At 37.1% G+C, this 16861-nt stretch overlaps 1 protein-coding gene across 1 annotated transcript in view; it reads right to left on the reverse strand.

The window, feature by feature from the left end:
• LOC103462895 (CUB and sushi domain-containing protein 1) overlaps positions 1-16861 on the reverse strand; it is a 221121-nt gene that overhangs the window by 77432 nt on the left and 126828 nt on the right. Inside the window, exons 30-39 of the mRNA XM_017303877.1 lie at positions 16566-16661; positions 16066-16269; positions 15125-15249; positions 14929-15025; positions 9481-9597; positions 9255-9368; positions 7364-7459; positions 6864-7067; positions 5923-6047; positions 5727-5823 (exon numbers count right to left, since the gene is read on the reverse strand). Of these exons, the coding sequence (XP_017159366.1) occupies positions 5727-5823; positions 5923-6047; positions 6864-7067; positions 7364-7459; positions 9255-9368; positions 9481-9597; positions 14929-15025; positions 15125-15249; positions 16066-16269; positions 16566-16661 (1275 nt within the window). The remainder of the gene's footprint in view (positions 1-5726; positions 5824-5922; positions 6048-6863; positions 7068-7363; positions 7460-9254; positions 9369-9480; positions 9598-14928; positions 15026-15124; positions 15250-16065; positions 16270-16565; positions 16662-16861) is intronic.

Here is a 16861-nt window from a genome sequence, read left to right on the forward strand (position 1 = left end):
AGTTTGACTGCAGCAGACCCTGAGACCAGTAGAAGTGCATCTTCACATTTGTGTGCGAGTGCGTTTGTTTGTGCATGTGGAAACATCCGCGGGAGACTGCCCTAGAGCTGTTACCATGGCAGCACATGGGCGGAAGATAGGKAGGAAGGAGGAAAGGAAAGAAGGAAGGAATCAAGAGAGGGAAGGAGGGAAAGACGAGGGACTGCTTGGGTGATATGCTTGTGTCACTGGTCGTGTTGGTTCATATCCACATTCCTACCATCAAAAGGAAGTGATCCAACTGTGCCCACACACACACACAAACATTCAGGCRTGCACATCCAGGTGGCCCGTAGCRCCCCTGAATGGCATTTGTGAGTCTGCATGGATGGGTGAGTTTTACATGAGTCTGCTTGCTAAGGGGGAATGAGGGAGACTTGAATTTTTAAAGGGACTATAAGTAGGAAAGCTGTGTGAGGCTTAACATGCATACACACACGCAAACAAACACAGACAGTGTATTATTAGGCAGAGCATCAGTGGGCTGTCATGACAACTGATCGATGAAACTATTCCATTTGGCTGGCCATCTTTCTCTCTCTTCTGCCAACACACAGTAAGTCCTGACTATGTGAGGCTGGTCATGCCCAGTAAACTACTGACAGCACCACAAAACATCCCACCAGGGCTGCTCCACTCCTGCTGGACATCGACAGCAGTTAAGGCTAACTGACTGGATTTACCACACTTCCATTTTAGCTTACGAGAGGACAGACAAGCAAGAGAGACATTTCCCCTCATCCTTAGGTGATCAGCGTAGAGTGCGATGAAGAATCACTGCCAGAATCATTCACATGTCTCATGGCAGAACATCTAAAACGATCTGCGCCGCAGAAAGAACACAATGTAGCGCGCTAACTGTGAACTATCGTCTCAAAACAGCTAAAAGTTGACTAATCTCTGAGAATGAGTTTTATGAGAAAAACAAGTTCCATTTGGTGATGAAGARCTCTGTATAGAATCTCTTCAACATATCCAAACTTGSATTTTGCGGTTGCTGAAGTCATCATTTTCAGAAAAAGTAACTATCCTTCAAGAAACAACTGATGACTGTATTGTAGTTATACAGTTGTAGCTACTTCTACCTTTCRCTTGCCTTASTTTAGTTTTCAACTACACACAACCATAGTCGGAAATTATATTTATAATATATGGGTGTGGATAGGTTAGCAAAGGATTACTGACATCCATGGCAAATTTAGATTTAAAGTTAAATTTCCCCAACAGCTGCACATGCCCCGTTTAAATACAGATGGGAACACAAAATGATCTATTCTCAAACATGAGCAACATATTTTTTACAYTTCTAAAACATAAACTGTACTGAAGTGTTTRTATAGTTTCATAATCTGTCTTTCTAGGTGTAGGCCATCACAAACTAATAATCATGTTGCTGTAGCTGAAGCTCCAGAGTAAAGATTAAATTGGCTCTTTGAACAACAAGCAATGTAGTCACAAGAGGGTGGCACTGCGGTTTAAAGTAGTTTACTGTGAGACATTTTGAAAGAAATATGTGCAGCAATGATTTCACTCACCCTGGAAAGTTTATATGTGAAAGCAAGAGCTACATTTTATCTGTTAAGAGATAAGAAGAATTCCTTTGTTTTGAATACTTTCATCAGGCGGACAAACTCTTCTGAGTCATTAACAGTGAGGAGGTTATTCGCTTTCGAGCMTTTTTATTTAGAGAAGAAAAACTCACTCGAGTTCTTCCCACTTCTGTTGATAACATAACAACTTTAAAAATATAAAGTTAGCAGACCTTCTTGACAGTTCAAAAATAAAACTTTGTACCATCCATTTCGGATCCAATTAATCTACATTTAAAAGAGTATGCATCTCTTCCTTAGAACCTAAAGAGTTTGCAAAGAATCAAAGACCCAGGAATCTTAACCAGTGAAGGCCTGCATTTATTTACTTTGACTTTCTCCTATTAACAYCCAATATTTACATTAAAAAGTGTGGTGTGCATTTGTACAACCCTCTGAATCAATACTTTTTTGAAATACGTTATGATGCAATTAGAGCTAAACGGGTGAGTTTCTACTAGCTTCGGGCATCAAGGCACTGAATGTTTTCTTTTTCGCAGAACAGCCAAACCTCAGTCAGGGTATGTAGTTTGGTATGTTGTTTAATAACACCTAGTTTTCCTTACTTCAAAACTTCAAGACCTCGCCAGTGTGTTCCTTGATCTTCATGATGCCGTTTGTCAACTAATTATTTCTATCAAACCTCTGRGGGCCACATAGAAAAAATTACACACAGGTAAACTCTTTTCAACATTTAGTTTTGAGAGTGATTGATTGCAATTTTATTTAAGGACATTAGAGTAAAAGGAGATGAATAAAATTGCACATCACACCATTTCATTTTTTATTTTTTGACATTTAGCTTCACACTTCTTGACATCTATCACATTAGTTTTTGTTAAGTGCTTTGAAGTTTGCAGTTGTAGCATTACAACATGTAAAAGTTTCCATGGATATCAGTTATAGAGATGATGGGCAGTAAGCCACAACACATTTAGGACTAGAACAAATTAGCGTGTCTCTTGAGTCATGCTGCTGCAGCCGAGGAATGTAACATRCTGTTATTACAATCTGTACTCCCCAATATGTATACATCATAAGTTCTGTCATTAGCATTTTCTTTGTTTTATGGCAGATGACTGGGTCTATCTTTCCTCTCATCTAAAAYGCGCAACTAATTTAAGGCAGATGAATTTTTTGCCGGTTTCTACTAAAATYATCTGCCTTTYTGTTGTTGGTATTGACCAACATTGGAGACGGTATTAACTGTATCATCAACAACAAGCCGGTAAGTCTGGCTGGTTAAAATCAGCCCAATTCTCRATWAAAAAAAACTATTTCAAACCAATAAACAGGAAGAGCTGCCGTAACTCAAGGACTTAAAGCCCTCRARCTCTAATTGTGGGTCTGGTAATAAAAGYTAAGCTAGAAAGCTCGGAACAATGCCATTCAGAACTACAGCGAAGCAAAAATATAGGGAAAAATAAAAACAAAGTCTTCCAGGTTTTCATTCCTAGTAATGGCATGTCAACTCACACAGAGATGMCAAAAACAGTGATGCGAATGTGTGCACCCACCTATAAATCTGAACACCACGAAATGCTCATTCATACACACTAAAACTCTCACATATTCTCATAGAAGGGGACATGTTCATTGATCTAGAAGTGATTCTAAGCTAAAACAAGTACAAAGGACTGAAAAGCACAGCTATGCCCTGACAGGTGTGTAAATGCATGATGGTAATGCCCGTGTCCATACCTGTTTGGTCTGCATACTTGTGTACCCATGTGCCTTCGCATTCACTGGATTTATGTGCATGCCTGACACAGGCAAAGGAAGTCTGTGTTTGCGTCTGAGCCTACATGAATTTGTTTGTGTCCCTCCAGGTGAGCGTTGTGTGTGTGTGTGTGCGTGCGTGTTTGCTAGAACCCGGCGCTCAGCATGTGTGTGTGCTCTCGGGCAATACCAGTTCAGGTCACTGACTCTCGTTATTTGATGTTGAAGCTTTGGCAGCAGTATTGTGTGTTTGTGTGCATTTCTAGTTAGAGAGAACACRATTTTATAGTGCCTTTGAAGTTTTATATCATCAAGCATTTCCTTTTTGAAGCCAATCCATCTCCATTAGCTTACTCTTATATTCCAGGTGAAAGCCTGCTGCTACCACACTGATGTCACTCTGAAAGTGCAGGAGTAGCTGATTGGATGTTGAGTTCAGTAGAGCAGGAGCTGTTGTTCCTACACGACACATACACAGACACACACACAAAACAAAACATTACAATATTGTACAAGGTAGGTCTGTCAGTATTATTTAGCATGCTTGCATTGCTTTGAAGTCAAACTTACAATAATAAAAGCTCAAAAATCATCTCAAAATCCAATTAGGGATTCTTAGTTTTYMTAGAAATGCACAAGCTGTTTCCGTTGTATCAAAATCCAGTCTAGAAGGCAGTGGAGGGTCACGAGCCTAAATACATTTCAGAGTTTGTTGCTGAAGTATGAACATCCCTCAGGTAAGGAGAGACCTATTCTTTTTGTGTTTCAAGGATGAGAACTCAACGAGGGACGACCAAAAAAGGCCAAAGATTGTTAGAATTATTATTTTTATTCCTATCATTTTTTTTTTCATTTGCTTAAATTTTGCAATACTAGTATGCCTTTCTTTTATTGTGTCATAATTGTATATTTTTATGTGATGCTTCATGTCTCTCTTTGTTTCTGTATTTATTTCCTTTTGTTTTTCTGGTAAATAASTTGAATTAATTTGTGAAGGTGCTACACAAACAAACTTCCTGGCTTTYCTTAAAATAGACAGTTAACAGTCACCTCAGATTTAAAACATTACCCTTTSAAAATAATTGTACAGTGTTTCTCATTCRACCATGTGAATTGGCCTTTTTAAATGCATGACTCAAGAGGCTGTAAGCATAAAGAAACTCRACACATTTTTAAACATCAAGGAAAATCTTATCTATAAATTAATGTGTGCTATTTTTGATGTGCTCCTTTTTTGCATAACTTTTGCATTTRTTAAGAAAAAAGAAGAAAATTACAAATACTTTCAAAAGTGTAACTTGATCAAAGTATAACACTATTCACATTCTGAGCACCCTCAAGTAACAAATGCAGAAAATATTGGGYTAATTTATCAAAGRGAAGGTCAGGTATTTCAGATGAAGCAGCTCTGATCATTCAGTATCCCAAGATAAGGAAATCTTCATCAGTGTAGACAAAGTGCTTGCATAGCTCAGCAGGAGAGTGTATAATATCATCGGCTCATCACTGTGACATTTTCATTCATGGTGTCTCATTGTGTGAGACAGATGTTACAAAAAAGACAAATCTGGCTGTTATAGAAAAACATTTTAGCTGCAAAACTAAAGCCCCAACCAACATTTTCAGGATAAAACTGCTTTACTACAAATGATAAGATATATACTCGGTTTATTCCAAACACTTGATTTTGGGGAATAAACTCATTTTTCTATTTCTACTAATAGTGTGATGATATGACATTATACTATTCATGTGGTAAAAGTCAATAAAACTCGTGCACAATTTGCAGTTTTTGTGCTTAAAACTGAAACACAAAAACAACACCTGCAAAAGCTGCACAGAATTTCTCTATKGCCAAAAAGCATTTTAAAGAGAAGCAGTTTTATCTGCCTGACTAAAGGTGCTCAGTGGTCAGCATTAGATCAACATGGTAGTAGTGGCCAGCTCCCAGGTGCATTCTTTATAAAAGGGTACAGTTATATATTAAATTTGGGTGTGTGTGTGTGTGTGTGTGTGTGTATTGCCCTATATGTGGCATGTCTTATGTGAGGTAGCTGTGAGACAGATATGTGCTTGGGGCAGGGCACAAGGGAAACTCTACAGGGAAATTGTAAAAGGTTATACTTTATTAGTGACTCTCTTCTTAGTGTCACTCTTTCTCTATCCTTTTTCTCTATTTCTAATAATTATTGTTCACTATTTGAGGTTAGAACTACACCAAACACTTAAACATATTTTTACAATGCTAAACAATTATTGTGTGTCTMTTTARTTAAGGAATAATCATGTGCCATACAGCCAWTTTTWTWTTWTTTTWTWTTTTTTATGTCATCTGCAGTTTTATGTATCTGACCTGTTTGACCGCTCAAGCTGTCATACCTGAAAAGGATCCCAGTTTTGGAGCTGTCATGTCCCCTCCATCATAGATCTCCAGAGAGTCCCAGTTGTGTTCTGTCGCAAACGTCATAACTTGGATCTAACAACAAAACAACAATAATCACTTGCAAAACTACAACAATCCTGTACAACTGGTGCATTAAAGAGCGACAGTCTAACTGCATATATATGTGTGTACCTGTATTCCTGCTCCTTCACTGACATGGATCCTCCACAGACAGTTTAGAGCATTAGGGTAYGGCTCAGGATAGCCAGGAGACAATATTGTACCTCGACGTTCAGTCAAATTGCCACTGCAGGGAACTAAAACGGAGGCATAAAATATACATTTTTGGCAAAATTTATACACCAAGTAGGTTTTAATTAGGACAGGACGATGGAATATAGCCTAAAATAATAATAAAAAATAAAAAAAACAGAATGATGGTTTGAACGGAGCAAGAATACATTAAATTATTTACATGTTTGCAAAATGCCAGCTCTCAACAGTGAAAGGTTTCACATTGGCATAGATAAAGTTTGCTAAAATTGTAGTGAAAATAAAAACAGTTACTTTTGTTGTCTATTGCAATATAATTAACCAAGGCAAAACTACTTAATAGGTTAAAATGTTTTCATTTCTCTTTATGTAAAGTCACTTCTCAGACCTCACTGGTGTCCAACCTGTTCTTTCCTTAGCAGTGCTACAATGTCATTTCTTTCTTCTGGAAATGCTGTAACAATGTATATCTGAGTTTTTCCAAATATTGCTTATTAAATTTAATGTTAATTAAATAATGTCTAATCTTTTTACTACATCTATTAAAACATAACTAAATTTATGTAAAATTCAAAATATTTTAGAACAGAGAGGAAAGTCAAAAATATTTCTAAGCATAAATTAAATTTATCTAACAAATCTTTGAAAAAGGTATCTAAAAATGTGATTTGCATTTGTTGAAAGCCATATTATTTTTTGTTTTAGTAGTTTGTCGGTCAAAATTCTGWGATCCCTACAAACTGATGGTCTTTTGTGCAACTTCTGACTTATTTAATCAAAATCCAGTGGCAAGCTTCATTTTGGATGTGTGTGGATTTGCCAGTTGCAGTCTTAATATTACGCAGGTCTGATCTCCTCACCTATACATGTAGGTGTCGATGCGTTCCACTGTGCGAGGGCACCTGGTACAGCCTGGCATCGAATTGCGCTGGATCCTTTCAAAAGATACCCAGGACTGCACTCGAAACGGACAACGGAGCCGGCTGAGAACTCCGAGCCGATTCGTCTGCCGTACCGAGGCTCTGGCACTGAGCTGCACTGACTGTCGCTTGTGCGAGGCACAGCTACAATGAAGAGATACGTTCAATTGTATTGAAAGAGAATAATTAAATTCATTAGTAAACAGGTTTTCAGACTCATGTGATTTAATATTCTATAAAAGAAACTGAATTTTGGATTATTAAAAGCTGTAAGCCATGAACCCACAAATTTACTGAGGGTAAAAACCGACATAAAAAAACTGACGTGTTTTAACATTTTTTAAAATAGTTAGTAAACCATGTAATTTTTTTTGTGAGATGCATCTGTATTTAAGTGGGGAAAACATATTTCATCTAAGAAATAAACAGCAACGAGTTACCTTGGTAGACAAAATGAAAACCTTTAGCTGACTGGCCGCTCTTGGCATTGAACCGAAGCATGATCTGATTGGATGTTGCCAGCGGCAATGTCTCTCCTGAAATAATTACACACGTAAAACATGATATTTAAGCTAAAGTTAAAAACTGAAACCAGCATAAATGTGTCTTTTAAACATTAGTTTTAAGAGAAATGTTACACATAAAAAAATGTAATAAATCAATTAATACAACGGTTCCATATAAACATCCATGCACACACAACAGCCGTGGTTCACTGTTTAACACTAAGTACTTACCTAACTGTCTACACTTAACTACACTGGTTTATTCTGATTATTTTTCAGCAGATATCACTTTATATTTCCCTTTTATGGTTAAATATAAACATTGCACATCATTTAACAGTCACACACAGATTTAAAGTGAAAACCCCCCCACAAAGACAGACAGAGGAAGTAACAGTAATAAATGAGGCAAATGTGGCCTGGTGTGGCTGACATTTAGAATCATCATTAGCACTGTCATGATGTGTGCATGTGCGCGTGTGTGTGAGTGGGCTTTATAGAGATGCTTGTGTGTTAATTTGTTTCCGTGCCAAGATAATCAACCAGTTAGATGGAACAATGCAACACAAAGCTGTTTGCCCCTCTATATGTGTGTATATGCGTGTGTGTGTGTGTGTGTGCGTGTGTGTGTGTGTGTAGGTGTATGTAAGAATGATATAGATGACATTATTTTCTATAGCCTGCTGTGTTTGATTGTTTTCCATTCCAAAAACAGAAAACACAAACCACAATGAACTCGGGAATAAGTCACACATCTGAATGCTATTCAAGCTGGCTCTTGTCCTATTTAAACGAATTGTACCTGGAAACATAATGATTTAAATTGCAGCACCATTTCTGAAAGAAACCATGGCATCTACAAAAAAAAAAAAAAAAAAAAAAAAAACGTGTTCATAATTCCACAAGCATGTAGATAAATGCTTTCTAAAGATTATTTACAATTTATTATTGTTTGCTTCTATGATCAAACTATTTGGCACCTAAACAGTTTAAGGAAGGTTTCTGAGCTGGAGTCCAATCTTTTGATGAACACAAAATTGACGAATACACGATCTCCAGAGAGGGAAACCTAATGTCACATTCATGGATATTTCCCTGCAGTGTGCCTGCTAGCAATGACACAGAAACTTATATATGAAGTAAAACTCAAAAGCAATGGCATCACAGTTCGCCATGAGCAATGTTAATCAATATTTCCTCATATTACATTCCTCAAATTTTGTGATATGCATCGATTTTGCAACAGCTGTCAGATTTAATCAATGCACGGTGTGTTACTGTGCAATGATTCAAAGCTCTGCCAAGCTTGGATGACTCAAAGTTGGAGGGTATGCAAACCCATGGAGGGTTCGGCTCCTGTACTGCAGATCGTGCCGTACCACTGAGACTCTCTGCTCTGCTGATTTCTTCTTGTGAAGACATCCCATAATAAATTTTCACCAAATAAATCACTGTCGAATAAATTGCAATAACGACTGGTGTGACCCCGTTCTGCAGCCAAGGGGGCTATTTTTTTTTCCCTACACCCATTTTCATTAATAACCCTTCTTAAATTTTCTTTAATGTTTTATCCTTTTAAACGTATTGTACACGCATACAATGGCAATAAACTCAATTCAATTCAATAAAGGTAAGGAGGATTAAAGAACAAAAATTACAGAAAAAGAAATGTTGCGACTGAATAGGTGCTTTTCCATAATTGAAGGCCTTCATGACTATGGTGAGCATGCTAGCAGCTTAACAGTAAGGTTGGCGATACTCTGTAAACACATTGAAGTCTCTCACCTGTGTGAGGTTTAGAGCTAGAACTAGTCAACATACTCACCTGAATGGGATCCAGCCAGGGAGCTGAGCAGTCGAGCATTATCATTGGCTCCATCAAAAAGCTCCACTGAGTCATTCATTGCCGTCTGGAAAACAGCAAACTGACCAAATACCACTGCAAATGTCAGAGAAGAAAGTATGGAGAGAGAGAAAAAACACCTTAGTATTACCTGTATTAGTATAACTTTGAAAGCAACCGTGTTCAGTGTCGATAATGAAGCACTTACCAAACTGTGGGGACACAGTGATGTGATAGGAACACATCTGTCTCATGGTGTAGTTTAAAGGATAGTTTGGGGATAAAACAACACCCTCAGATCCGCTGTAGTGTCCTCCACACGGAGCTRTCCACACAAGGAGAAATAATTTAAGCTGTTAGCAAAATCAAGTAAATTTAGAACACTCTAGAGGAACCAATTTGCTTCTATCCTTCAATACATTATCAACAAGTATGACTCTCCTCTTTATGGACATTTTTAGAACAGAGAAGTTGGAAATGATACAATGATTCCAGGTCTCTGAAAGGGACAACTGAGACAGCCAGTTTACCAGTGGTATGCATAATAACAGTGTTATAAACATACATTCTTCTGAAGTTTATTATATTAGCGTCAGAGCTATCCGATTTTAAAATAAATTTGGGTAGTTCTGATGCTATAATTATTAATAATTAATAATCAGTGGAAATCCAAACACACACTATCATTCCAGCACATAATGAAATGATAGAAAACACACTAAAAACAAAGATACACATCAAATGTGTTGTTCTAGTGAAATCTGGGAACAGTAGTTTTATCCTTTTGTGTAATAATCATGGGGCTATGAAATTGCGTATAAAATTTGATCTTGCAGGCCAAGCAGCATTCAACCTGCGAGCTCTGAGCTTTAGATGGCTGTTTTACAAGAACTTGGTTTGTTAATTTTGATCACTCCATATATCAAAGCATGGATTCGCTTCCACTCACCTGTATGTATAATTGGAATTGCTGCTACAACACTCAATTTGTCACATGATTTATGTGGCAGAGAGAGGACCAGAAGATTTATTTCCAAATTTATTAGCTCACTTCTGTATGTCGTTTTTGTATTAGTTTCATCTCCCCACTGGCAGGTTTAATCAGATAGCAGAAAGCAAAAGAGAAATGCCTCCACCTTGATTCAGTGCTAACACMGTGTTAAACTTTTAACATTCAAATGTGGCAGTGAAACAGCCACGTTAGATCAAAATGTCCTTTTTCTTGGAAACTTCTCATTATAAACATATGCAGTTATGTGAATGTCGTTGCAGTGTTTCCAGGAAACAGGGCGCTTGGCTCACAGTCATAAACACAAAGATAATGAAGAGTTAAAAATAAGTAAATAAGTTACTACTGTCTAAAAACCTCGGACATCCACTTACAATCGGAAAACTGGTCTAGTTATGTTTTCTCGGATTCGTATCTCCTTGTAGTGTTCAGTAGACATCCTTGTTCTGTTCTCTTTTGCATAAAGCCAACTATACTTGGCTCAAAGGTTTATTAGTGAACAAAAAAAATGTTTGCCTTTGGTTATGTAACATAAAATAACATAAAATGTATTGCTATTTGATTTACATTTGTAGGTGAGTACAAGGACACAGTCATGAACATTATTAGTATTTTTTTTATGCATCTTGCATCTCCTTATGTGAAACTAAGAAATGTAATGTTGATGCTGTGACTTTTAGTAGTAGATTGCAGATGACTCTGAAATAAAGACATCCTACTAATAGAAACAACACAGCAGCTGACTCCAGAAGCATAATTATCTCCACATTAGATTAAAAACTTGATTTTAACTTTTGAAAAGCACATTTGCTGCATGTATTCTTTTTGCCAAACCCTCTCTAGATGGCTCATTTTTCTGAATATAAAGAAAAAAAAAAAAAAACCAGCGGGACAAACACTAAGTGACTAAACTTTTGCAACCGGCGCTCGAAAACAGTATGTGATCTGCAGCACAGCAGTGTTGTCTTAAAAAGCCTATTAACGCATTCAGCAGCAGCAAGACCTGTGAGAAACAGGCCCGACTCTGGCTCAATTCATCTTTTGCATCCCAGAGAGAGCAAGAACTCTTGTCCATRAACAGTATGTGGGTGTGTGCACACTTATGCTCTTAATAAGGCAGAGGTCACTGACCTTTATGTAAGTGTCTCTGAAAGTGAGTGCACAAAACAGCTGCAAGAAGCCCATCGGTCAATGTCATCTCCCCCAACACACACAACACATTCTCCCCRCACATTTTCATTCCTCTCCTCTTCGCCCTCTCTGGCCCTGTACTCGTCTTGTCTTGTTGCGGTTGCTACGGCGTGAACCTCCGAGGGTCAGATCTATTATCCACCAACGTCATTAGCTGTGACCCTTAACAGATTTTAATTATCATCGCCCCTGTGCTTGTTGAAAATGCGAGAGCGTACGAGTTCAAAGTTTGATCCTGCTCTAAGACACACGGAACAACACTTTGTGAATTAATCTGCTGCCAAAGTCAGGGGGCTCTAGTGCTGAGATGYGAGGATGTGATCTTTTTGTACAGGATCATAAAGCTTAAATGCTACCAGTTATTAGCTGGAAACATCCCCTTAAACACACCCTTGAGGGTTACTCTTTCAAGTAAAAACGTCAGCATTTTGGTCTTGTGAAAACTGAGCATGAAAGGCTCAAAAAGTACACCAGAGAGCCCTCAAGCACTTTCAGTTTTCACAGTAGGGCATTCGTGAGCCCCCGAGGACTTTTCTGTAAGATGTGCCAAAGTCTATGAGACCAGACGCGTACACATTACGACTCGGTCCATTATGTTAGCCAAGATTTGCTCAGGGAAATTGTTCCAAATAGTGAAGTAAAAATTCTTTCAAAACTTCGTTTCCACTTTTCTTGTATAAAGTTGTTTCATATCCACCCACTCATCTTACTTCACTCCACTTCTGCTTCTTTCTATTTTCTTCTTGTTTCCTAAAGCTCCACAGTAATAACCCCCTTTTTTTCACTTCTCCCCCTGACCTTAGGCTGTGATATTGATTGATATTTTGGATTGACTTTTACTGTTCTCTCGTTTTCAAACCCTTGGGTCTAGAGGTCTTGTCTTCATCTACCCACAATCCTCCGGTGGTGCTGCTCTAGGCTCGGGTGTCAGCCTCATCAGAAGCCTCCATACACATGCTTTGATCACTCACACCCTCTCCCTCAAACACACACAAATAAATGCAAAAAAAAAAAAAAGCCATACAAGTCAGTCTCCTTCTATCACACAGCCGTATACTTTGATCATCTACACACATACATGAGACTTCAGCAGTCCTACCTCTCACTACCAATATATCTGTTGTTTTTTTTTTTCTTCTACTGCCCAAATACACACGTGAAAGTATTAACAGATGACTAACAGCTCAGGAAAAAAAAAATTGCAGTATTTTAAACAGTACATTCACAGCATTTATAATAACTTTATCTTTTCCTGGAGAATATCAAACTTAAATTTGTGAATAAGCTGTGAGTGAAACATGTGCACATCATAACCAGCTAGTATAACTCTAATATTACATATGTAATGATATATGGACATACAGTCATGGGGGAAAAACTAATATAACCCATGATACAGTCGTATCATGGAATGTGTAGAGTCGACCTTAGCAGCAGTAAGTGAATGATTTAATCAGACTCTTCACTATTGATATATTATGGCCCAATGTTGTTGCAGCTCATTGACATTTGTAGCCGTTAAATGCAACACACTCAAGGTCCCATCACAGCACTGGATCGACAGTGAAGTATCTGCAGACTTGCTATGTAGATGGAAATGTTGTCTTTTTAAATGATGATTTCAGACCAAAAGCCAGACATAAATGTTTAGATTGTTTTTTGTTGTTGTTTTATGGAAAGAAGTCTATGGTAAATATGACACCTTCAAGGTTTTTGGGTAGATCTGCTGTTTGGTTTTATCCAAAAACAGCACTGATGTTAAAACTAGGTGGCAGACAGAGGAAATCTTAATTCAAACTAATAAGGGGGAAATAAATCTTAATTTTATGAGATTATAGTTTAATAGACGCTGAGCAATATAAGATAATGTAATAACTTTATATCAGTAGCAATAGCCTCTCTCTCACGTTACACTTTGGATAGCGCTCAGAGAAGAGAGAATTTAATGGTTCCTGAATCCAGGATTTTTTATTACTACTTAAATGAATTATCACAGTTCAGTTCTTATAGATAATTCAAATTAAAAATGCAAACTGGCAGTAACAGGTTTTCAGTTGCCAACTTTTAATCACAAACATACACTTGGTTCTATMTCACTAAATAAATTACRGTATGTACATTTTTCTGCATGAAAATAGTAAGCTTACCAAATCCACTGCTTGCGTTGGTCACCAGAGAACACTGAAATATGATCTTTGTTTTGGGATTTGTTTTCTTGATTTAAAACCTTTGTAATCCTGCCTGTTGATCTTGGAACAGTACCATTGTCTTTTTTATCAGATGAATAATGTAACATCGTTGTTGCAAAAAACTGTTGTTACAAAGCAACANTTAAGAAAAAAGAAGAAAATTACAAATACTTTCAAAAGTGTAACTTGATCAAAGTATAACACTATTCACATTCTGAGCACCCTCAAGTAACAAATGCAGAAAATATTGGGYTAATTTATCAAAGRGAAGGTCAGGTATTTCAGATGAAGCAGCTCTGATCATTCAGTATCCCAAGATAAGGAAATCTTCATCAGTGTAGACAAAGTGCTTGCATAGCTCAGCAGGAGAGTGTATAATATCATCGGCTCATCACTGTGACATTTTCATTCATGGTGTCTCATTGTGTGAGACAGATGTTACAAAAAAGACAAATCTGGCTGTTATAGAAAAACATTTTAGCTGCAAAACTAAAGCCCCAACCAACATTTTCAGGATAAAACTGCTTTACTACAAATGATAAGATATATACTCGGTTTATTCCAAACACTTGATTTTGGGGAATAAACTCATTTTTCTATTTCTACTAATAGTGTGATGATATGACATTATACTATTCATGTGGTAAAAGTCAATAAAACTCGTGCACAATTTGCAGTTTTTGTGCTTAAAACTGAAACACAAAAACAACACCTGCAAAAGCTGCACAGAATTTCTCTATTGCCAAAAAGCATTTTAAAGAGAAGCAGTTTTATCTGCCTGACTAAAGGTGCTCAGTGGTCAGCATTAGATCAACATGGTAGTAGTGGCCAGCTCCCAGGTGCATTCTTTATAAAAGGGTACAGTTATATATTAAATTTGGGTGTGTGTGTGTGTGTGTGTGTGTGTATTGCCCTATATGTGGCATGTCTTATGTGAGGTAGCTGTGAGACAGATATGTGCTTGGGGCAGGGCACAAGGGAAACTCTACAGGGAAATTGTAAAAGGTTATACTTTATTAGTGACTCTCTTCTTAGTGTCACTCTTTCTCTATCCTTTTTCTCCATTTCTAATAATTATTGTTCACTATTTGAGGTTAGAACTACACCAAACACTTAAACATATTTTTACAATGCTAAACAATTATTGTGTGTCTCTTTAGTTAAGGAATAATCATGTGCCATACAGCCAATTTTTTATTTTTTTTTATTTTTTATGTCATCTGCAGTTTTATGTATCTGACATGTTTGACCGCTCAAGCTGTCATACCTGAAAAGGATCCCAGTTTTGGAGCTGTCATGTCCCCTCCATCATAGATCTCCAGAGAGTCCCAGTTGTGTTCTGTCGCAAACGTCATAACTTGGATCTAACAACAAAACAACAATAATCACTTGCAAAACTACAACAATCCTGTACAACTGGTGCATTAAAGAGCGACAGTCTAACTGCATATATATGTGTGTACCTGTATTCCTGCTCCTTCACTGACATGGATCCTCCACAGACAGTTTAGAGCATTAGGGTATGGCTCAGGATAGCCAGGAGACAATATTGTACCTCGACGTTCAGTCAAATTGCCACTGCAGGGAACTAAAACGGAGGCATAAAATATACATTTTTGGCAAAATTTATACACCAAGTAGGTTTTAATTAGGACAGGACGATGGAATATAGCCTAAAATAATAATAAAAAATAAAAAAAACAGAATGATGGTTTGAACGGAGCAAGAATACATTAAATTATTTACATGTTTGCAAAATGCCAGCTCTCAACAGTGAAAGGTTTCACATTGGCATAGATAAAGTTTGCTAAAATTGTAGTGAAAATAAAAACAGTTACTTTTGTTGTCTATTGCAATATAATTAACCAAGGCAAAACTACTTAATAGGTTAAAATGTTTTCATTTCTCTTTATGTAAAGTCACTTCTCAGACCTCACTGGTGTCCAACCTGTTCTTTCCTTAGCAGTGCTACAATGTCATTTCTTTCTTCTGGAAATGCTGTAACAATGTATATCTGAGTTTTTCCAAATATTGCTTATTAAATTTAATGTTAATTAAATAATGTCTAATCTTTTTACTACATCTATTAAAACATAACTAAATTTATGTAAAATTCAAAATATTTTAGAACAGAGAGGAAAGTCAAAAATATTTCTAAGCATAAATTAAATTTATCTAACAAATCTTTGAAAAAGGTATCTAAAAATGTGATTTGCATTTGTTGAAAGCCATATTATTTTTTGTTTTAGTAGTTTGTCGGTCAAAATTCTGWGATCCCTACAAACTGATGGTCTTTTGTGCAACTTCTGACTTATTTAATCAAAATCCAGTGGCAAGCTTCATTTTGGATGTGTGTGGATTTGCCAGTTGCAGTCTTAATATTACGCAGGTCTGATCTCCTCACCTATACATGTAGGTGTCGATGCGTTCCACTGTGCGAGGGCACCTGGTACAGCCTGGCATCGAATTGCGCTGGATCCTTTCAAAAGATACCCAGGACTGCACTCGAAACGGACAACGGAGCCGGCTGAGAACTCCGAGCCGATTCGTCTGCCGTACCGAGGCTCTGGCACTGAGCTGCACTGACTGTCGCTTGTGCGAGGCACAGCTACAATGAAGAGATACGTTCAATTGTATTGAAAGAGAATAATTAAATTCATTAGTAAACAGGTTTTCAGACTCATGTGATTTAATATTCTATAAAAGAAACTGAATTTTGGATTATTAAAAGCTGTAAGCCATGAACCCACAAATTTACTGAGGGTAAAAACCGACATAAAAAAACTGACGTGTTTTAACATTTTTTAAAATAGTTAGTAAACCATGTAATTTTTTTTGTGAGATGCATCTGTATTTAAGTGGGGAAAACATATTTCATCTAAGAAATAAACAGCAACGAGTTACCTTGGTAGACAAAATGAAAACCTTTAGCTGACTGGCCGCTCTTGGCATTGAACCGAAGCATGATCTGATTGGATGTTGCCAGCGGCAATGTCTCTCCTGAAATAATTACACACGTAAAACATGATATTTAAGCTAAAGTTAAAAACTGAAACCAGCATAAATGTGTCTTTTAAACATTAGTTTTAAGAGAAATGTTACACATAAAAAAATGTAATAAATCAATTAATACAACGGTTCCATATAAACATCCATGCACACACAACAGCCGTGGTTCACTGTTTAACACTAAGTACTTA

This window comes from Poecilia reticulata, linkage group LG3 (assembly GCF_000633615.1).
Source record: "Poecilia reticulata strain Guanapo linkage group LG3, Guppy_female_1.0+MT, whole genome shotgun sequence".
Taxonomy (NCBI): domain Eukaryota; kingdom Metazoa; phylum Chordata; class Actinopteri; order Cyprinodontiformes; family Poeciliidae; genus Poecilia; species Poecilia reticulata.